This window comes from Arabidopsis lyrata, assembly GCF_000004255.2.
Source record: "Arabidopsis lyrata subsp. lyrata unplaced genomic scaffold ARALYscaffold_1, whole genome shotgun sequence".
Lineage (NCBI taxonomy): Eukaryota > Viridiplantae > Streptophyta > Magnoliopsida > Brassicales > Brassicaceae > Arabidopsis > Arabidopsis lyrata.
In genome coordinates, this window is record NW_003302555.1 from 7,201,611 (window position 1) to 7,224,075 (window position 22,465).

General features: G+C 40.2%; 5 protein-coding genes and 1 pseudogene across 5 annotated transcripts; 4 read left to right on the forward strand and 2 right to left on the reverse strand.

Annotated features, from left to right (window-relative positions):
- Positions 1-141: 141 nt before the first annotated feature.
- Positions 142-5,562, forward strand: LOC9329002 (translation initiation factor IF-2, chloroplastic). Its single transcript, XM_002890166.2, has 12 exons — positions 142-2,044; positions 2,164-2,196; positions 2,379-2,492; positions 2,662-2,811; positions 2,882-2,980; positions 3,070-3,132; positions 3,379-3,534; positions 3,636-3,701; positions 3,869-4,105; positions 4,208-4,483; positions 4,757-4,945; positions 5,097-5,562. Exons 1-12 carry the CDS (start codon positions 500-502, stop codon positions 5,250-5,252), a joined length of 3,084 nt encoding a protein of 1,027 aa, XP_002890212.1. The 5' UTR covers positions 142-499; the 3' UTR covers positions 5,253-5,562.
- A 155-nt stretch (positions 5,563-5,717) lies between these two features.
- LOC9326275 (leucine-rich repeat receptor-like serine/threonine-protein kinase At1g17230) lies at positions 5,718-10,144 on the forward strand. Its single transcript, XM_002890167.2, has 3 exons — positions 5,718-9,376; positions 9,455-9,838; positions 9,917-10,144. The coding sequence occupies exons 1-3, from the start codon at positions 6,463-6,465 to the stop codon at positions 9,940-9,942; spliced, it is 3,324 nt and encodes a 1,107-aa protein (XP_002890213.1). The 5' UTR covers positions 5,718-6,462; the 3' UTR covers positions 9,943-10,144.
- Positions 10,145-10,230: 86 nt separating this feature from the next.
- LOC9326276 lies at positions 10,231-11,147 on the forward strand. Its single transcript, XM_021011273.1, is given in 2 exon segments — positions 10,231-10,552; positions 10,555-11,147. Coding segments are annotated over 2 exon segments (363 nt in total). The 5' UTR covers positions 10,231-10,384; the 3' UTR covers positions 10,750-11,147.
- Positions 11,148-11,787: 640 nt separating this feature from the next.
- LOC9326277 (receptor-like protein 2) lies at positions 11,788-14,383 on the reverse strand. Its single transcript, XM_002892894.2, has one exon. It carries the CDS (start codon positions 14,151-14,153, stop codon positions 11,811-11,813), a length of 2,343 nt encoding a protein of 780 aa, XP_002892940.2. The 5' UTR covers positions 14,154-14,383; the 3' UTR covers positions 11,788-11,810.
- A 216-nt stretch (positions 14,384-14,599) lies between these two features.
- LOC9329003 (ATPase 10, plasma membrane-type) lies at positions 14,600-19,963 on the forward strand. Its single transcript, XM_002890169.2, has 22 exons — positions 14,600-14,880; positions 15,019-15,103; positions 15,189-15,308; positions 15,404-15,502; positions 15,597-15,734; positions 15,831-15,965; positions 16,057-16,236; positions 16,382-16,588; positions 16,749-16,868; positions 16,936-17,055; positions 17,148-17,270; positions 17,380-17,484; positions 17,593-17,737; positions 17,863-18,024; positions 18,115-18,353; positions 18,516-18,548; positions 18,640-18,721; positions 18,814-18,974; positions 19,057-19,230; positions 19,323-19,505; positions 19,607-19,761; positions 19,849-19,963. The coding sequence occupies exons 2-22, from the start codon at positions 15,038-15,040 to the stop codon at positions 19,943-19,945; spliced, it is 2,844 nt and encodes a 947-aa protein (XP_002890215.2). The 5' UTR covers positions 14,600-14,880; positions 15,019-15,037; the 3' UTR covers positions 19,946-19,963.
- Positions 19,908-21,399, reverse strand: LOC9326278 (annotated as a pseudogene).
- Positions 21,400-22,465: the final 1,066 nt, after the last annotated feature.

Below are 22,465 nucleotides of genomic sequence, written 5' to 3' on the forward strand. Positions count from 1 at the left end.
TAATATGTAGCCACGTGTGTCTATCACGCAGAAGTTCCCGGGTCTGACTTTATAAATGGGCTTCAAAGCTGGGCCCAGTATCCTTACTTTTCAGACAAACAAAAAGTTTTTTTTTTTTTTTTTTTTTTAATATAGGAGCTAAATATTTATGGCTCCTTTTAATTTTGTTTGTAAATTGGCCTTATCGGAAATCCGCGAAAATTTCAGGCATAGAAGCAGCCACACCCACACAAGCTCAAGTTCAAAGTTATCTCCGCACTCTCTTCTTCTTCTTCCTTCTCCTTCACTTATCTTCTTCTTCCTCTCACCCTCTCTCTAAATTTCTCATCGATTCTCAATTCAGCTTGATGCTCTCGGATTTGATTCGTCGATAACCCCAATTTCTTTCGAAATTTGAAGTTTTTAAGTCATTTCTGGTTCGAAATTCGTTGGAATTGGAATGAGATAAAGTCTCTGACTTTGCTATCGGTTTGTTGTGTTCGTTTCTGGGTTTATTGAGATGCCTTCGATGCTTGTTCTCGTCGGCACAATGCCGTCCTTGGCTTCTCTGGTTAGTCTAGGTGGTGCTTGTGCAAGCGTTTCTGGAACGAGTTCTTCGGATGCATCGTATGCGTTAGTTAAGAGGGTATCGTTGTCAAGGAGAAGTGTTAAGGGGACTAAGAAATGGCTGTGTAGATATTCTGTTTCGTCTTCAACTACTACTACTACTGCTGACTTCATTGCTGAGCAAAACAACAACTCAGTTTCTATAGATTCTAACTCGTTTAGGGGGAGTAAAGAAGGGGATGATAGTGAGGTTGTGCTGAAGCAGACTCCTAAACCTGTGTTGAAACCCCCTGTGGCAAGGGTAGAAAGAGGTTTGGGGGTGAATACTGCTCCTTGGAGTAAAGATTTATCTAATGGGGGTAAGTTTGATGGAGAAGAAGAGAGGAATAAGGTTATTGAATCTCTTGGTGAAGTGTTAGATAAAGCTGAGAAGTTGGAAATTCCGAAACCGGGTAACAAAGAGGGTGGTGAGGCTGTTAAACCGTCACAGCCTAGTGCCAACAGTAGTAACTCAAGAAATGGTAGCTATGCGAATGCGAGTGATGGAGGGACAAGGAAGACGAAAACCATGAAGAGTGTGTGGCGTAAGGGCGATGCTGTTGCTGCTGTGCAAAAAGTTGTTAAGGAATCACCTAAAATTGTTAATAGAGGAATGCAGGTTGAACCTAGATCGAAAGAGGATGAAGAGATGAATGCCAAAGCAGGCACTCAATTGGCACCACCTCAGCCACCTTTTAGACCTCAACCACCTGTAAGACCCCAGCCAATGTTACAAGGGAAGCCTACCGTAGCTCAGCCACCCGTTAAGAAATCACCCATCTTAAAAGATCTTGGTATGGCAGCAAAACCTTTAGTTTCTGAAGAAGTTGATTCTAGCGTAAAAAGTAAAGAAAGGAAGCCTATTTTGGTTGACAAATTTGCTTCCAAGAAAAAAGGTGTTGATCCTGTGGCCTCTCAGGCTGTGTTAGCTCCTACTAAGCCTGGAAAGGGTCCTCCCTCTAACAAGTTCAGAGTTGAGCACCGTAATAAAAAAAATGCATCAGCTAGTCCAAGACGAAGAATTGTTGCTGAAGACGATGGCGACGAAGATACATCCATTTCTCGATCAGGTAGAAAAGGGAGAAAATGGAGTAAAGCTAGTAGGAAGGCTGTCAGACTCCAGGCTGCAAAAGACGCAGCACCTGTCAAAGCTGAAATCTTAGAGGTAGATGAAGAAGGCATGTCCATCGAGGATTTGGCTTACAACCTAGCCATCGGAGAAGGTGACATCCTTGGGTACCTATATTCAAAAGGGATTAGACCTGATGGTGTGCAGACTTTGGACCGCGAGATGGTGAAGATGATTTGTAGAGATTATGATGTTGAGGTCCTTGATGCTGATTCAGTTAAAGTAGAAGAGATGGCAAAGAAAAGGCAAACTTTTGACGAAGAAGATTTGGACAAGTTAGAGGACAGACCTCCAGTCATAACGATAATGGGTCATGTGGACCATGGAAAGGTAGGCACAGTTTGCATTACTGTTTTTGTTACCATGTCCTACTCGCCCTTAAAAGGATATGTAGAGTCCTATTTTTTAGCAGCAGGTTGTTCCTAATGCATTTGCTGCCTATTTTGCAGACCACTCTTCTGGACTATATCCGAAAAAGCAAGGTATGGATGAGTTTAGCTATTAATTTCCCTTTTATTATTTAAGAAATTTCATTGTGGCCTCTTCAGTTTTTTATCATTTCTAAAGCATGGCTATTGGCAATTAATGTTTGTTCATTTGCTTATTGTCAAGATTAGTGCTAAGTAGCGTTTTCAGCTAATCTCCCTTCGCTGGATACATGCAGGTTGCTGCGTCAGAAGCAGGAGGAATTACACAAGGAATTGGTGCATATAAGGTGTCAGTGCCTGTTGATGGAAAGTTGCAGTCCTGCGTTTTCCTTGATACTCCTGGACATGAGGTAGATCCTTTTTCTTGCAATTGAATCTTCACATGTTCATTTCTGATGCTGAAATTTCATTGATTATACTTCCTGAGCTTTCTTTCATGTAGCATGTTTCTTGACTATCTCACATCTATTGCTAGGCAAACCATAGTTTTACTCATCTTACTTTTATGTCCCCATCTAGGCATTTGGGGCAATGAGAGCTCGCGGAGCACGAGTCACTGACATTGCAATCATTGTGGTTGCTGCTGATGATGGAATTCGTCCTCAAACAAATGAAGCAATTGCTCACGCAAAGGCTGCTGCTGTACCAATAGTTATAGCTATAAATAAGGTATTTAGTTATTCTTCTTTACCTTGTGTATATGTAAGTTTCTCCCAGTCTTATTCATTTCATGTTCCAGATAGATAAAGAAGGAGCTAGTCCAGATAGAGTGATGCAAGAGCTTTCTTCAATTGGTTTGATGCCTGAAGATTGGGGTGGTGATGTTCCAATGGTTCAGGTTGGAATTCATACTTTCATCACGTATATGTTTCAGGGTCCATATGTTCCGTGGGTTCTCATATCATGCTCTATATTTGCCTTTGACAGATCAGTGCTTTGAAAGGGGAGAATATCGATGATCTGTTGGAAACTGTCATGCTTGTTGCAGAGGTTAGTTTGTTATTCATCCCATGATAACAGGTTTGCTTGATTTTTCTGTTTCTCTTTTCGGTAGATGCATAATGAAGCTCAATTTTGTTTTCTTCATGTAAGTACTACATAGTTGCTACGAAATGACTTACATAATTGCTCCAAAGTCGGCCCAAAATCTTGTTTTAAGGAGGGCTAAAGACTAATTTACGCTTACTCCCACTTTCTGCTTTTGCTTGTGGGCTGACTGTATTTTGGCTGTTTCAGCTGCAAGAGTTGAAAGCAAATCCTCACAGAAATGCCAAGGGCATTGTTATCGAGGCTGGACTTGATAAAGCAAAAGGACCATTTGCGACATTCATTGTTCAGAAGGGGACTTTGAAAAGAGGGGATGTTGTTGTTTGCGGAGAAGCTTTCGGAAAGGTCTATCCAAAATTTGGTTTTTCCTCAAGTCACATTGTGCAGATGATATATAATCGCTTAAAACTTACCTACTTTGGGTTTTGCTCTGTTCCTATGTTTAGGTACGAGCTTTATTTGATCACAGTGGGGAGCGAGTTGATGAAGCTGGACCCTCCATACCTGTACAGGTTTGTAGTTTTATAGTCTACCCTAAGTTAAACGTCATTGCACACACACTAATAGAAGTACTCTATGCAGGTCATTTTTATTTCCTTGGTGACTGGATTTTGATACTATGTTCTCATGTATGGATGATTTAGATATCTAATTTGAGGATCTAAATTACATTTTGCAGGTGATTGGTTTAAATAATGTCCCCATTGCTGGTGACGAATTTGAGATTGTCTCTTCCCTTGATGTGGCGCGGGAGATGGCAGAGGCACGTGCGGTATCTCTACGAGATGAAAGAATATCTGCAAAGGCTGGGGATGGAAAGGTCACGCTTTCCTCCTTAGCTTCTGCTGTATCAGCGAAAAAGATGTCAGGCTTAGATTTGCATCAGCTTAATATCATCTTGAAGGTTGATGTACAGGTAAAGAGTCACTTTGGTTTCATCCGCTCATCGCCTTAAACATTTTGGTTTCCTCTGTCTCCTCTTTTTTATGCTGATGCAAATCATCAATGTGACTACTAGGGATCCATTGAAGCTGTCAGACAAGCCCTGCAAGTCCTCCCTCAGGAGAATGTCACCTTGAAATTCTTGCTACAAGCGACAGGTGATGTGAGCAACAGTGATGTTGATCTAGCATCAGCAAGTGAAGCCATCATTTTTGGATTTAATGTCAAAGCGTCTGGTTCTGTTAAGAAAGCTGCAGAAAACAAAGGTGTTGAAATCCGACTATATAGAGTTATATATGAGCTTATTGACGATGTGCGAAACGCAATGGAAGGACTTCTTGAGTCTGTTGAGGTTAGCATTGATTTCTTTAGCAATTTGAAACGTTTTGTTGTTGATCAGCATTCCTTTTAAGAGTTACACATGATGAGATCTTTGTTTTGTCTTCTTTCCACATGAGTTGGCATAACAACTGTTTTTTTCGTTGGGTTGAATAATTGAATTGCCTGAAAAGGAAATCTCTGTATCATGTCATTGATTATTATAACGCATAGGTTTTAGTCTCACTTCTTGAGCCTTTTTGGAGTTTTGAAACTGAAGATTCATGTGGCTCTTGATATTTGATAGGAACAAATCCCAATTGGCTCAGCAGAAGTTCGGGCTACTTTCAGCAGTGGAAGTGGCCGTGTGGCTGGATGCATGGTGAATGAAGGGAAATTTGTCAAAGATTGTGGCATCAGGGTGGTCCGGAAGGGTAAAACTGTCCATGTCGGTGTCCTTGATTCTCTTAAACGAGTTAAAGAAAACGTGAAAGAGGTAAACTATCAACCTCCATCTTAGACACTTAGAACATGGAAGGAGAAGTAGAGTCTTCCTAAAATATCAACTTCCATTTTACACGCTGAGATATGCCCAAGTATAAAACAAATCTTGACTTAACAATGATTTCAACTTTCTTACTTGGTAGGTAAGTGCTGGATTAGAATGTGGTATCGGTATGGATGACTATGATGATTGGATAGAAGGAGACATCATCGAGGCCTTTAACGCAGTTCAAAAGAGGCGAACACTAGAAGAAGCATCAGCTTCAATGTCTGCTGCGATTGAAGAGGCTGGAGTTTAATTGTGATCCAGGTTTTGCTTCTAAAGTCATCAAAGAAACGCAAGCAAACAACAAAATCAGACTCTCAGGGTATGATTTGGGTCACACAACAGTTTGGTTGGTACATTGTTTGTAATGGTCTCATCTTGTACATGGCAAATGTTTCTCTACATTTTGGTTGATTGATGTAGGAAAAAAAAAAAGACCCAAATATAACAATATTATCTTGAAAAGAAAAAATCCTTATTTATAATGTCTATAAATTCATTACTTTATTGTGTATACTATTGGGTTTCAGGCAAAGCCTTATAAATCGATTATACATGTTTCATTGATATGTCATGTGGAAGCTCAACAACTTACCTGTTAAAAAGAACGTAGAAAAGAGGAGGTTTCAAATCAAAAAAAATTTCTTAAATTTCACCCAAAATCTCCAAAATAAATTAAAAACTTACAAAAGCTCATTCAAAATATTTAGTTGAATATGCCTTCTTAATTTTGAAGAAAATATGCTTGTAATTAAAGATGAGAGATGGATAGATATTGATAAATAGAAAGGGGTAAAAGTGTTAAGCATCGCTTTAGTGGCAAATTAACAGACAACAAGATGGGCGCGAAAAAGACAGCAATGACTTCCACTTGTGTGTGTGTGTGTGCGTGGCTCTTTAACGGTCAACGATAAAAATCATGAGCTCACAGACTCCAACGCTCTCTCACACCCATCACCAAAGAAATTAAAGCAAACAATACACTTTAAAGATCATTGTCCTGAATCATCCCTCCTTTTTCACGTGTCGTCTTCATCAAATCCTCACCGTCCCAACAAACAAGATCCTCTGTTTTCTTCTATTGACAACCCAGAGAAACACTACAACATTTTTATTCAATGGATCTGTACTACAAACCCTCACGTGATTTGAAACCACTTGCAGCTCAAAAATATGGTAAACCAAGTCGGAGAAAGAGACGATGTCGTCGACAAAGAGAATTAAAACAGAGTTGACTTATTGTAGAGACAGAGAGAGACCTTTCCAAAGTGTTTTGCAGATAGTCTTTCTTGATCAATCAAAGTCAGTCTTTTTTGCCCATCTCAATCTAATCTTTTTAGCTTTTAACCAAAACCATTCCGTGACTGCCCAAATCGACGTTTCGTTTCGCCATTCCTTTTTTTTTCTTTTTCCATATGTGTTCAGCGATCACTCTGTGTTCTTACCAAAGCTAACTTGTAAAAATGAGAGGGAGGATATGTTTCTCGGCAATAGTAATTCTCTGTTCTTTCTCCTTCATCTTAGTAAGATCCTTAAACGAAGAAGGGCGAGTTCTCCTGGAGTTTAAAGCTTTCCTTAATGACTCGAATGGTTATCTCGCAAGCTGGAACCAGTTGGATTCAAATCCCTGCAACTGGACCGGAATCGAGTGTACCCGCATCAGAACGGTAACTTCTGTTGATTTAAATGGAATGAATCTATCAGGTACACTATCTCCTCTCATATGCAAGCTTTATGGTTTAAGGAAATTGAATGTCTCCACCAACTTCATCTCTGGTCCAATCCCTCGAGATTTATCTCTCTGTCGAAGTCTAGAGGTTCTTGATCTCTGCACAAATAGGTTCCATGGAGTGATACCAATTCAGCTAACTATGATCATCACTCTTAAGAAGCTGTATCTATGCGAGAATTATCTTTTCGGTACAATCCCTAGACAAATAGGTAGTTTGAGTTCGCTCCAAGAGCTTGTGATCTACAGCAACAATCTCACCGGTGTAATCCCTCCTTCCACGGGGAAATTGAGACTGCTCCGGATCATTAGGGCAGGACGGAATGCATTCTCGGGTGTGATTCCATCTGAAATCAGCGGATGTGAGAGCCTAAAGGTACTTGGATTAGCAGAGAATCTTCTTGAGGGTTCTCTTCCTATGCAGCTCGAGAAGCTTCAAAATCTTACTGATCTGATACTCTGGCAAAACCGTCTATCCGGTGAGATACCTCCTTCGGTAGGAAACATCACCAAACTGGAGGTGCTTGCGCTGCACGAAAACTACTTCACGGGATCAATTCCAAGAGAGATTGGAAAGCTCACAAAGATGAAAAGGCTGTACCTTTACACAAACCAGTTAACCGGAGAGATACCTCGTGAAATAGGCAACTTGACAGATGCAGCTGAGATAGATTTTTCGGAGAATCAGTTAACAGGTTTCATCCCAAAAGAGTTTGGTCAGATCCTGAATCTAAAACTACTTCATCTTTTTGAGAACATTCTTCTAGGTCCAATTCCTAGGGAGCTTGGGGAATTGACACTGTTGGAGAAGCTAGATTTGTCTATCAATAGACTAAATGGTACTATCCCGCGAGAGCTTCAGTTCCTAACTTACCTTGTAGATTTGCAGCTTTTTGACAACCAGCTTGAAGGGACGATACCTCCTCTAATCGGTTTCTATAGCAATTTTTCTGTTCTTGACATGTCTGCCAATTATCTGTCTGGTCCAATTCCAGCCCATTTCTGCAGATTTCAGACGCTAATACTTCTGAGTGTTGGTTCAAACAAGTTAACAGGAAACATTCCTCGTGATCTGAAAACCTGCAAGTCACTGACAAAGCTAATGCTAGGCGATAACTGGCTAACAGGAAGCCTTCCCGCTGAATTATTTAATCTTCAGAACCTTACTGCATTAGAGCTTCACCAAAACTGGTTATCAGGGAATATATCTGCAGACCTGGGAAAGCTGAAGAATTTAGAAAGACTGCGTCTAGCTAACAACAATTTTACTGGTGAAATTCCTCCTGAGATTGGGTATCTCACAAAGATTGTTGGCTTAAACATCTCCTCCAATCAGCTCACTGGTCACATCCCTAAAGAATTGGGGAGTTGTGTCACTATCCAGAGGCTTGACCTTAGTGGCAACAGGTTTTCCGGGTACATACCACAAGATCTTGGTCAGTTGGTGAATTTGGAGATTTTGAGATTGTCTGATAATAGATTGACCGGAGAAATTCCTCATAGCTTTGGAGATCTAACTCGGCTCATGGAGTTACAACTAGGAGGCAATCTCTTGTCTGAAAACATCCCAGTGGAGCTCGGAAAGTTAACCTCTCTGCAAATCTCCCTCAACATTAGTCACAATAATCTCTCAGGTACGATTCCAGACAGTTTAGGAAATCTACAAATGTTGGAGATACTTTACCTCAACGACAACAAGCTATCAGGTGAGATCCCTGCATCAATTGGGAATCTCATGAGCCTCCTCATCTGCAATGTCTCAAACAATAACTTGGTCGGAACAGTACCAGACACAGCCGTGTTCCAGCGGATGGATTCATCAAACTTTGCTGGAAACCACCGTCTGTGTAACTCTCAGAGCAGCCACTGCCAACCACTTGTCCCACATTCTGATTCAAAGCTAAGTTGGTTAGTCAATGGTTCGCAGAGGCAAAAGATCTTGACAATCACTTGTATGGTAATCGGCTCGGTTTTTCTTATCACTTTTCTTGCTATCTGTTGGGCAATAAAGCGGCGGGAACCAGCGTTTGTTGCACTTGAGGATCAAACAAAACCAGATGTAATGGACAGCTACTATTTCCCTAAAAAAGGTTTCACATATCAAGGCCTTGTGGATGCAACCAGAAACTTTTCCGAAGACGTGCTTTTAGGGAGAGGAGCGTGTGGAACGGTCTACAAAGCTGAAATGTCAGATGGCGAGGTGATAGCTGTAAAGAAGCTAAATTCTCGCGGCGAAGGAGCGAGTTCTGATAATAGCTTCAGAGCTGAAATATCAACACTTGGAAAGATAAGGCACCGGAATATTGTGAAGCTATATGGTTTCTGCTATCACCAGAACTCAAATCTTCTCTTGTATGAGTACATGTCAAAAGGAAGCCTCGGTGAACAACTACAGCGAGGTGAGAAAAACTGCTTGTTGGATTGGAATGCTCGGTACAAAATCGCCCTCGGTGCTGCAGAGGGTCTGTGTTATCTCCATCATGATTGCAGGCCTCAAATAGTTCATCGCGACATAAAATCGAACAACATTCTTCTTGATGAACTGTTCCAGGCTCATGTTGGAGATTTTGGCCTAGCTAAGTTGATTGATCTCTCTTACTCAAAGTCCATGTCAGCTGTTGCTGGGTCTTACGGATACATCGCTCCAGGTGAGTAAAACATCACAGGTTTCTTTCTCCCAGACTCGCTTATCTGACATATCTGATTGGTGTTTTGTTGGGTTTCAGAATATGCTTACACGATGAAGGTGACAGAGAAATGCGATATCTATAGCTTTGGAGTTGTGCTTCTGGAGCTAATAACAGGAAAGCCCCCAGTTCAACCGCTGGAGCAAGGAGGGGATCTAGTCAATTGGGTTAGAAGATCAATCCGTAACATGGTTCCAACCATTGAAATGTTTGATGCGAGGCTAGATACGAATGATAAGAGAACAATTCATGAGATGTCTCTAGTCCTAAAGATTGCACTGTTCTGCACCAGCAATTCTCCAGCTAGTAGACCAACAATGAGAGAAGTGGTCGCTATGATTACAGAAGCTCGGGGATCAAGCAGCCTCTCTACCTCATCCATTACATCAGAAACTCCTCTAGAAGAAGCAAACTCCTCCAAAGGTATGAATCCACACACGCACACACACTTGTCTGAAATTTCCGAACTTTTTCTGATTCTCATTTCTTGCTATTCTGCAGAAATTGACTTTGTTGCATCACCTTGAAGTCAGCAAATAAATCCAGTTCAGTCCATACAGTGGAAAATAGAAATGTTGAATCTGAGTCTCTAATGATATCTGCAGTTATTACATAAACCAACACATTGTTCAGAAACATTGCAGAACATGTAAAGCACAGTTTTAACTATTTTGCAAAAGAACAGAATAGAGTCCAGGAAGTAGAAAGCAGCTAAAATCTTTCTCTCTTGAAATAAAATCTTATGAAACAATCAATGGGGATTTAGAGGAAATCCATAAACGTATCTTCCTAGAAACTTCTTTGCTCTAGATAACTCGTTGACATACATTGAATCATAAACAAGCTTACTTCTCCAACAAAATAGAAGAACACAAAAAACGAGGAAAAGGACAAAACGTGAAACCAAAGTTAAGTGTTGATTTTTTGCTCAAACAAAATCTTCTGTATCGATAGAATAAAAATGAGAAAATGTGTTTAATACTCCATAGTTGTACGGCGAGATTACCTCACGCGCAAAATCTTCAAATTGAGCTAAAACAGGACCAAGTTCAGGCTTCCTTCAAACCCCAATGAAAAAAAAAGAAACCGATATTTATTAAATTGGTCTCTGAGAAGCCAATGCATATAAATAGAAGAGGTCTTCATTGGATTCGAAACCAGTTAAACCCAACATGGGTGGATTTTTGGCAGAGAAGAACTCTAATTCCAAAATCAGGAACAGCTTCACTTCGAAATGCTCTTCTCTGATGAAACGACAACATGCTCGTCTCTGTATAATTCGACTCTGCGCCACAATGCTCCTCCGCTCTTACATCGATCACGACGATTGCTAATAAGTAGAGTTACCAGAAGATTAAACTTAAAATTATGTTAACTAATAATGTTTTTCGTCCATCTCTGATTCGTCTAGTGGATCGGGTCTCTTTTGGGCCTTTAGGCCTCTCTCCTCTCTTAACGGATTTGGGTTTTTAGCTACAGCGACTGATTAAGGGTATCTTTATCAATGTTCCGCCGGAGAGGGATTTCACGGCGTCAGTTCTTACATTTTTCCGGCCAGTCCGGATTTTTATGTCTCTATTTTTCTTTTAATGTTCTGTTCAATTGGTGGTTAGTGCTTGTAATAATGTAGTAATGATGTAATAAGAGGGTGTAATCTTGTGTAACTATAAGAGCATGGGCAGTGGGGCAAGCAGTGGGTGTGATTCTTGGGGTATAGGACCTATAGGTATTAAAAAAACGAAAAAATTGTCTCTCTCTTCACACCCAGGTGTAAGTTTACACTCGGTTATAACACTTTTTCTCTCAATCTCTCTTTCTCTTTTCTCTTTTGCTTTAAATTATAATATTAAAAAAATACTTACAGCCACACAAACACATTAGCCACAGCTGATGGTCTAACGCTAAGCAATGTTCATTTTCTTGGGTTGGACCCAAATTCGTAACATAAGATATTAATCCAATTATTTGCAAAGATAAAGAAATTGAGGTCTCAAACTGTAAATATATGAGCAAACAATCGCAGTAGTATGAAGCTGCATTAGCCTTGTTCTTCCTCTGGGAATACGATTACTGATTGGTGAAAGCCCCAAATTCAATTTCTCATTTCCAGATACGATATGCCTCCAGGTTTTTCTCTAAGCTATTTTCTTTTTTCAGTTAATCTGTTCAAATCGTTTTGGTCTTTTATCGTATCTTTCCTTAATTTGCACTCTGGAAGAAGTTGTTGTCGTGGCTCTAGAATCCAAGTGCTGCACTATCCCCAATTAGTGTCCATGATCAAATCGACTGTTTTGAGAGAAATTTGTTACTACCAAACAACAGAGGCTGTTTTTCTTTTGAAATTTTTTTGACAATAGAGTGCTAGTTTCCCAGATAAAACATATGATTTACTACATTACACCCACCGGGGACGCACCACTAAGATAGAAATAAAGCTAATAAAGTATCCAATGGCAATCCCCACAAGAAATGTTCTCTTTAACTCATCGTTTCCCGTGGTTGTAGCAGGTGTGCAGGAAGTCAGCAGTACACCACCGCACAACAAGGGGTTTCCTTCAAAATATGCTTTTGGAAATGTATCAAACTGACCTCCTCTGGGAATTGGCCCTTCCAGACTGTTGTTCGCCACGTTGAAATAAGACATGAAACTTAGGCTTGTTAACGACCAAGGGATTCTACCGGATAAATAGTTGTTGGACAGGTCCAGCCTCTCTATGTTGGTGAGGTTTGACAGTTCATATGGGATGCTGCCAGATAAATTGTTACTATGAAGATCCAGGATATGAAGAACCTTTAACTGGCCAACCTCGACTGGTATACTCCCTGTCAAGTAATTCCTTCTGATGTAAATCGTAGGTGGGAGGCTGTACAGTTGATTGTATTGCTGATTGGTGGTAACATTAGTGGGATTGAGAAAAACAGGCAGCTCTAGATAGTTCTCTTCTGTTGCGTCGTAGGTCTTTTGGGACATCAGAGCCCTTAGTTGGAAGATCTCCTTTGGCAGCTCTCCTGTAAGTAGGTTATCTGAAAGATCCAAGTAGAAAAGGTCTGGAAGAGTTCCTAACCAACCGGGAATTGACCCCACAAATCGGTTCATTGACAGATCCATAGCTTCTACCTTCTTGAGATTAATCAGCCAAGCTGGTATTTCACCTTTCAATCTACATGCACCTACGCCAAATATTCGGAGTTTGGGGAATCCATCTGGGGCAAGAAAGTCTTCTTTGCTTGGAACTGTTTCATCATAGAAATTCTTTGCCATGATTAGAGTGGACAGCTCCCTGCATCCCTGTAGAATGCTGAGAGCTCCTGTAATGTTCGTCAGTTTATTGTCTGAAAAAGACATATACGACAGGGACTCAAGTTCCAATACTTGAGGAGACATCTGTCCCGTTAACTTGTTGCCTGCAAATCTGATTGCAATGAGCGATTTGCAGGAGAAAATCTTATCAGGGAGTTCACCGGTGAAGCTATTGTTTCCGAGATCGAGAACCCTAAGACTCTGCAACTGGGAAAAATCGAGCTCTGTTAAGCTTCCTCCCAGCCGATTGACCCTCAAATTCAACTTGACGAGGTTAGTACAATTTGCAAGAGAATGCGGGACTGTACCATTGATTTTATTGATATGGAGTTGAAGGCTACGCAGGCTGGAGAGGTTACCTATGTCCATTGGTATTTCTCCTTCAAGGTGGTTGGAGTAAAGTTCAAGCGACGTTAGTTTCCTGAGCTGGGTGATGTTATTATCGATCTTTCCGGTAAGCTGATTGGCTGGCAGAAAGAGTTTCTCGAGCTCAGAAAGATTGTAGATTTCACTTGGTATATTACCAGAGAGATTGTTGAAGCCTGCTTGTAGAACACTTAGCCTCAAACATCTGCCTAATTCTTGAGAGATATGGCCGCTAAAATCATTATAAGAGAAATCCAGTTTGCTGAGCTGTGGTGAACTCCTGCACATGAATGAAGGGATTGGACCTGTGAAGCTGTTGTTACTAACGTTGAAACTGATTAAATTGATAGCTCCCTGGATAGCGATAGAATTACTGAGGATTTCTCCTTGGAGGAGATTGCTTGACAGATCAATGGTATGGACTGGGAAGAATCTGTTACTTCCATCTCCAAATGCTTGTTCAAGTGGCAGCTCACCATTGAAGCTATTGTAACTAAGATTAAGAACCATGAGCTGATCAAGGGTCGAGAAAAAACCTGGTGGGAGAGGACCCGAGAGACGGTTATGAGAAAGATCGAGATGAGAGAGACGGTGAATGTTCTGAACAGACGAAGCGAGAGTGCCAGAGAGTCCTCTAAAGGGCAAGGAAATCATAGTGACGTGACTATCGGATGAATCATCGCAGGTAATTCCCTCCCAGGAACAACAATCAATGGACAAATTCCAATTCAAAGGAGAAACAGAAGAAGAAACATTGCCGGAAAACGACATGAGAGATTCTCGGTCTTGTAGGTTACAGACAGCTTCTGAAAGTGTAAGAAAGAGGGCAGATAGGAAAAGAAGACAGAGGAGGAAGAGATGCATGTGAGAACTCAGAGGCTGTACAGGTTTTGTGATTAATGGTCTCACAAGACCTTTGGCTTTGGGTCTCATTTCCTTATCTATCATAGCGAGGAGAAGAACAATACAGAGAAGAAGAAGAGAAATAGAAAACTTCTTGTCGATACAGAGGTGACCAAGGGAAATAGTCAGCCCCAGAGAAAACTTCTTGTGTGATCTTGTCAATACCATCGTTGACCAAGGCAAATTAATCAGTCAGTAGCTTCATTTCTATTTTGTTTCTTAAGCCCTTTGATTAGTTTGTTATAACATTGTTAATTTTATGTTCTCTGTGTTTTGTTTATGGCAGGATTTGTTTTCTAAGTTGACTCGAACCCAGTGGCCACTTAAATCTATGAATTTTCTAACAATATAACAATGTAGATTGTAGAGAGATCTTATATCATATCATATGTTTATGTCTTTATGATGATAAAAAGATAATCTCACTAAACAAAAACAAAATCATCTAGTAATGGGAAAATTGTATGACTTTATATTCAAAATTTAAAAGATATCAAATGGAAAAAAAATAAAAAAGTAAATACGTTAAACTGAAAATTAGTTTTAAATTAAACAACAAAACTGAGAGTTATCGTTTTAGATTTTTAATTATTGAGTAAATATAATGGGACGGGTTAGAGAGGGAGTGACCGTTAGGTGGAGAAGTGAGCTCAACAACACTTCACTCACTGCTTCTTCTTCGTCTTTCGCATCTACTGTTCCGTTAATGGCGGTACCAATTGCGACTTGCAGGAGAATCTACTCTTCAACTGGCCAGCCATGGAATGGTGGTTTCAATTTCATTATTCGTGGACCCTTTTTAAAGATTCCTGTTTTCGCTTCTGTTCCTGGATTATTCTTCTCCTCCCAGCCGACGAGATTAGCAGCTTCGTTCGTGCCATCATATAGGATCCTGGTGAGTCCTTCGATCACAATGATGGACCATTGGTCGCAACCTAGTGGTTGAGTTCGTTTGTAGCTCACACCATGTTTTTGATGGTTTGCTATTACTTTGAATCTTATGTTCATCGAATAAATTTCTGGGATTTTGAAGCTGTACGGTGGTTTTAAGCATGGCAGAGGATTTAGACGAACCATTGCTGGATCCTGATACTTTCGATAGAAAAGGAATTGACTTGGTATATAAATTATTATTCATTTTTACTCAAAATTCTTGTTATACTTTTTGTGCCAAGGAATGGTTTTGACTCTTGAGATTGACAGGGTATATTGCCACTGGAGGAGGTTTTTGAATACCTTAGAACATCGCCTCGGGGGCTTTTATCTGGAGATGCTCAAGAAAGATTGAAGATATTTGGTCCTAACAGACTTGAAGAGAAACGGGTAAATAAACACAACATCTTCAAAGTGTCTTCATTGTGTTCCTGCCAAGTGTCTCCATAATGTTGTGCTAATACCATTTAAAAAAAATGATACAGGAGAACAAATTCCTGAAATTCCTAGGTTTTATGTGGAATCCGTTGTCATGGGTTATGGAAGCTGCGGCATTGATGGCCATTGCCCTCGCTAATAGTAAAGTAAGATAATCCGCTGTCATGGGTTATGAAATTGTTTCTCTTCTTTACTGTGTGAAGATACAACTTGAAACTCATGGTGAAAATGGTATTACAGAGCATGGGTCCTGACTGGGAAGACTTTGTTGGAATCGTTTGCCTTTTACTTATCAACGCAACAATCAGCTTCTTTGAAGAAAACAATGCTGGCAATGCTGCTGCAGCTCTTATGGCTCGTTTGGCTTTAAAAACAAGAGTATGGCTCTTAACCTTCCAATGAGCCGAAACGGCAAATCTAGCTGCACTATCGTTTCCATATTACCTTAAATTTGATTTAGATCCACTCTTATAGGTTCTTAGAGATGGACAGTGGCAAGAGCAAGATGCTTCTATCTTGGTACCTGGTGATATAATTAGCATAAAGCTTGGGGATATCATTCCTGCAGATGCTCGCCTTCTTGAAGGAGACCCCTTGAAGATTGATCAGGTACGTCCAGAATATCTAGCACTTATTTGCATCTCTTTTCTTTTAGTGTACTATGTAAAGACTTTTTCTAGTTAAACATTTATTCCTGCAGTCAGTGCTGACCGGTGAATCACTACCTGTGACCAAGAAGAAGGGTGAGCAAGTCTTTTCTGGTTCTACTTGTAAGCAAGGTGAAATAGAAGCTCTTGTGATAGCAACTGGTGCGACCACTTTCTTTGGAAAAACAGCACGCTTGGTGGACAGTACAGATGTAACTGGACATTTTCAGCAGGTTTTTCTTCTTTCTCTTTTGGTTGGAAAGAACCTCTGATTAGTGAACGTGGAATCTGGAGAAACCCAATGTAATCTAAAAGTTGTGAAATATAATCTGCAGCTTGCAAGAACATGACATTTTTCTATGACATGTTTTCTTCTAGATTCTTACATCCATTGGAAACTTCTGCATTTGCTCCATTGCTGTTGGAATGGTTCTTGAAATCATTGTCATGTTCCCTGTACAACATCGTTCCTACAGAGTTGGGATCAATAACCTTCTTGTACTACTGATTGGAGGGATACCCATTGCTATGCCCACTGTACTATCTGTTACGCTTGCCATTGGATCTCATCGACTTTCTCAACAGGTACAAATCTTGGTGTCATTTCTATTTAGTATTTAAGAATAATAGAGTGCATAGAGAAGAATCCTACTGTAACGCTGCTGAATGCCAAAGGGAATCCTTTGTTTGTTATATTCTTTAAAACAGTTTGCTAGCAATAATGAATTTCAACTTGTTTTGAAAGGGTGCCATTACGAAAAGGATGACGGCAATAGAGGAGATGGCTGGGATGGATGTACTCTGCTGTGATAAAACTGGAACCCTTACCTTGAACAGTCTTACCGTTGATAAAAATCTTATCGAGGTACCAACGTGCCTTGTTCTCTGTGTTCTATGTCTAGGTGTTTAAATATGCAAATCCTTCTGCACAGGTTTTCGTTGAGTACATGGACAAGGACACAATTTTGTTGCTTGCAGGCCGAGCTTCACGACTAGAAAATCAGGATGCTATAGATGCAGCCATTGTTAGCATGCTTGCTGATCCCAGAGAGGTAGAGATGTTTCTCTTACATGAACTCTCCTTGATAAGACTATATATCATTTTCTTAGAAGTTTTCCTCATACAAAGGTTGTTTATCTGTAGGCACGTGCAAACATTAGAGAAATCCATTTCTTGCCATTCAATCCTGTGGACAAACGTACTGCAATAACATATATTGATTCCGATGGAAAATGGTATCGTGCTACCAAAGGTGCTCCTGAACAGGTAAGTATCACCCTACCAAACTTACTCTAGATGTAAAAATTTATTGAAATTTTTTGTACTGTGTCCATGAAAGAAATACCATCACTAATACAACTGTTCTATATTATAGGTTCTAAACTTGTGTCAACAGAAAAATGAGATTGCGCAAAGAGTTCATGCCATAATTGATAGATTTGCAGAAAAAGGTTTGAGGTCTCTTGCGGTTGCTTATCAGGTAACATAATTGTCCTCTCCCTTTCTCTCTTGAGCTGGTTTTATCATAAGTGTACTTTTGAAGAAGAACGTTTCAATTCATTTGCATCATTTTAATAATTGTTTCTAGGAAATTCCAGAGAAAAATAGCAATAGTCCTGGAGGACCATGGAGGTTCTGTGGTCTGTTGCCACTGTTTGATCCTCCAAGGCATGACAGCGCTGAAACCATCCTAAGAGCTCTTAACCTTGGAGTTTGCGTTAAGATGATCACGGGTAAATCTTAACCTTAAGCTTGATAGGCTTGGCCCGACAGAGAAACACATACACCCTTATGTGTAAATGGTAAACCTCTGGGAAAATGAATGAAAAGCTGATGATAAGTTTGGAAAAAAATGTAGGTGATCAATTGGCGATTGCAAAGGAGACAGGCAGACGTCTTGGAATGGGAACCAACATGTATCCTTCTTCCTCTTTGTTAGGCCACAACAATGATGAGCATGAAGCCATTCCAGTGGATGAGCTAATTGAAATGGCAGATGGATTTGCTGGAGTTTTCCCTGGTCATAACACAACACAACCATAGTACCAATGAAGTTTAAGATTTGCTCTCATTTCTGATCCCAAACTTTTTTTTGTCTCTCATGTTACAGAACACAAGTATGAGATTGTAAAGATTTTACAAGAAATGAAGCATGTGGTCGGAATGACCGGAGATGGTGTGAATGATGCTCCTGCTCTCAAAAAAGCTGACATCGGAATAGCTGTCGCTGATGCAACAGATGCCGCAAGAAGTTCTGCTGACATAGTACTAACTGATCCCGGCTTAAGTGTAATTATCAGTGCTGTCTTGACCAGCAGAGCCATTTTCCAGCGGATGAGGAACTATACAGTAAGTACTAAAGTTATAGTTACACAACTATCATTTGATTCCTGATAGCTAAAGATAAGCAAATTCATATAATATAGGATATGGATTTCAAGTAGTCTGATGAAATTCTTAAATAGCTTATGTTTTTCTCTGAATTACCGACTAATCAGTACGAATCTGCAGGTATATGCAGTCTCTATCACCATACGCATAGTGGTAAGGAGCTTCAAGATACATGATCTAGCTCATGTTAGTTAAGTTACATCTACTTACTTGAACTTTCTCTTCTTATCATTGTTTCATGCAGCTTGGTTTTACACTTTTAGCGTTGATATGGGAATACGACTTCCCACCTTTCATGGTTCTGATAATCGCAATACTCAATGACGGTAATCTTTTAATCAATAGCTTCAATTCATGTTGATTTAAGAATCCTAATTCTTAATACTTTCAAGTGCTTTGTTTATCTCCTACGCATCAGGGACCATCATGACTATTTCTAAAGATCGAGTTAGGCCATCTCCTACACCCGAGAGTTGGAAGCTCAACCAGATATTTGCGACAGGAATTGTCATCGGAACATATCTAGCATTGGTCACCGTCCTGTTCTACTGGATCATTGTTTTTACCACCTTCTTCGAGGTATCTTCCTATCACTCAAAGTAAGTTAGATTTTGCTTACCGAGAAGAATGCATACCGGTGACCAATCTTTAATGGCTGCAGAAACACTTCCATGTAAAATCAATTGCATCCAACAGTGAACAAGTCTCATCCGCTGTGTATCTCCAAGTGAGCATCATCAGTCAGGCACTCATATTTGTAACACGTAGTCGAGGCTGGTCTTTTTTTGAACGTCCAGGGACTCTCCTGATTTTTGCCTTCATTCTTGCTCAACTTGTAAGAATTCCCCATCCTTCACAATTTCCATCACAGAATGCTATATAGCACACATAGGTCGTTATATTGACTTGTCCATTTCATGTACACAGGCGGCTACATTAATTGCTGTATATGCCAATATCAGCTTTGCTAAAATCACCGGCATTGGATGGCGATGGGCAGGTGTTATATGGTTATACAGTCTGATATTTTACATACCTCTAGATATTATAAAGTTTGTCTTTCACTACGCATTGAGTGGAGCAGCTTGGAATCTCGTATTGGACCGTAAGGTTGGTACATGTTTTGTGACTCTTATCCTCTGCTTGTTAGTCAGTCTCAGACTTTATACTCTGCATTCTCTTGAAGACGAGACTGTTGGTTTGTCTTGCAGACAGCTTTTACTTACAAGAAAGATTATGGGAAAGATGATGGAACGGCCAATGTAACCATCTCTCAGAGAAGTCGTTCTGCAGAAGAACTCAGTGGAAGTCGTTCTCGCGCTTCTTGGATCGCTGAACAAACCAGGAGGCGTGCAGAAATTGCCAGGTTCTCATTTTATCTACATTCCATTTTGGGTATTCTCTTCCATTTTCACATACAACCAAAATAACTATAATGTTTTTCATTTGGTAGGCTCCTAGAGGTTCATTCAGTGTCAAGGCATTTGGAATCAGTGATCAAACTCAAACAAATTGACCCAAGAATGATCCGTGCAGCTCATACTGTCTAAAACACTCTCTTGATTTTTCCCTAACTCAAAATTTACATAAAGAGGGATCGAACAATCTTGTGTTCCTCAGTGAAGTAAAAACAATATGTAGAGCATTCATATGATCTGTAGTCTTGTTTTCCGGTGACAGCAAAAATTTCACCTGATCTGCTCTGTTGAGATCAATTGTAGACCATATATGTAGGTGTTGCACTGAACTTGTGATAACTCTTCATCACTTTGGTTACTGCATCTAGAAAATCTTTCTCAGTCACTGTCTTTCTCCGTGCTCGAATAGCAAACATGCCAGCTTCTGTGCATACGCTTCTGATATCAGCTCCTGAAACGTTTATATCCATTCAGTTTAGTGACAGTAATGATATCTCTAGAAGTTAGTAGGAGATTGAAAAGAAGAAAGAATGCGTGCCTGAGGTATTAGGACAAAGGCGAGCAAGCAGCTCGTAGCGGATATGCTTATCACAGTTCATTGATCTTGTATGGATCTTGAATATATGTATCCTGCCTTGTAAGTCTGGAAGACCAAACTCAACCTTACGGTCTAACCGTCCAGGACGCAGCAAAGCTGGATCTAGTGAGTCAGGCCTGTAAAATCAGGATTAGGAACTAGGCAATGGCTGCATTTGCTTGCGAAATGATGTGAAAAAAAGACGAAGAAGAAAAGAAACCTGTTTGTAGCCATAAGTACTTTGATATTCCCTCGCTGATCAAAGCCATCAAGTTGGTTCACAATCTCCAGCATAGTTCTGTGGATCCCGCTGTCTTCGTAGGGACCAACACCAACCCTTGCACCTCCAATGGCATCAACTTCATCAAAGAAGATAATACAAGCTTTTTTCGAACGTGCCATCTAAAGAAAATAAACAAGGAAAACGATATCATCGAAATACTTATGATCCAGTGACAAGTAAACCAATCAAGGGATATGAACATCAGATGAAATACCTGAAAAATTTGGCTGCTCCCATACCACTACACTTGTGAACAAGCTCAGTCCCTATAACCCAAATGAAACATGCTGCAGTCCTGTTAGCCACAGCTCCAGCCAAGAGAGTTTTACCGGTTCCAGGAGGACCATAACAGAGAACACCCCTTGGAGGATCCAGCCCGAGCTTTACAAACTTCTCAGGGTGAAGCATTGGCCACTCAACAACCTGAAAACAACACCGGTAAGATGCAGAGGATAACTGCTTCAGCAGGATAAAGAAAACACTGAATTTGCTCACTTCTCGGATCTGTTGGATCTGCTCTGTGCATCCACCTATATCATTGTATGTCACATCTGGTGTATCTTCCACGATAAACATTTTGGTTGTGTAATCAAATCTTGGAGGCAGTGGCATCATTATTTTAAACTTCGGACAGACTCTGTAATTGACCAATAATTAACTTTGGATGTTTAAGAAGTATAATGTGGCCCACATGATGGTGGGCGGGTGGTTTGGCGGGCCCAGGGTGGTTGGGTGCAACTCCCTCCTCTCCATGGTTCGATTCCTCCTGCTAGCTGTGGGTTTATCAAAAAAAAAAAAAAAAAAAAAAAAAAAAAAGAAGTAGAATGTGAAAGTTGCTCTGATACCATAATCTTAAAGCTAGCACGAGCGGAGGGTCGTGTTGACTAAGTCTAGACGACAGTCGTGTTTACAAGCAAGGGTTCACTTTCCAGGTAAAGGGAGCGATTCGGGCCTCTTTGCCTCTGTGTTGCTCAACCCACTATTAGGAACTGTGAAACCCCGGCGAGTACTATTGACTGCCGTGTTCGACCGTCGTATTGACGGACCACTTATGCTAACCTTAAGAGAACAATACAGAATCGCGACTGTGTTTAGAATAGAAAGAAACAAGGTTTATGAAGAAAGTAGGAAGTCTGGAAAACTTAGAGAGAAGTTAGAGAAACATTTTAGAGAGAGAAAGCTATTATGAAATTTTATGATATTTCAAGTTATGATTTCTTACAAGGGGTACACACTTATTTATAGGAGGTTTTAAGGCGCTGACATAAGCGCTTACCTCAGCGATTACATCATCGCTTACATCATTATTTATTTTACATGATTTTAAACATATTATATTTTATATGTAACATACCGCTTAATGATCCATTTCGAACTCCAGCATATGTTCTTCGCAGCATCCATAATGATCACCTGGACATTCATACGAGTTTTCGATCATTTGTGCATCTTCTCCTGGTTCAACATTTATGTAGAATTGGAACTTCTTTTCGATTTCTTCAACATTTACTTCATCATCTGGGGATTGAGCGTCTTTGAAGTAGTCGGCACAGTAGTCTTGAGAAGTCGCCTGGGGAGTTGTCTCTTCTTGTTTATCTTCTTTTGGACTGCTTGATCTTTCTTTGTTGAACTTCATCATGTGATACTGTAAATCTTCATCAAGTTGCATCTGATAGTCGACCGGATAATAAACCCAGTTGGGTATGAATGGAATGGGGAACGTTTGTCTTGCATTGTTGAGGTGAAACGCATGAGTTTGAAAGTTTTCGTATGCTTCGTTATCCTGAAGGTT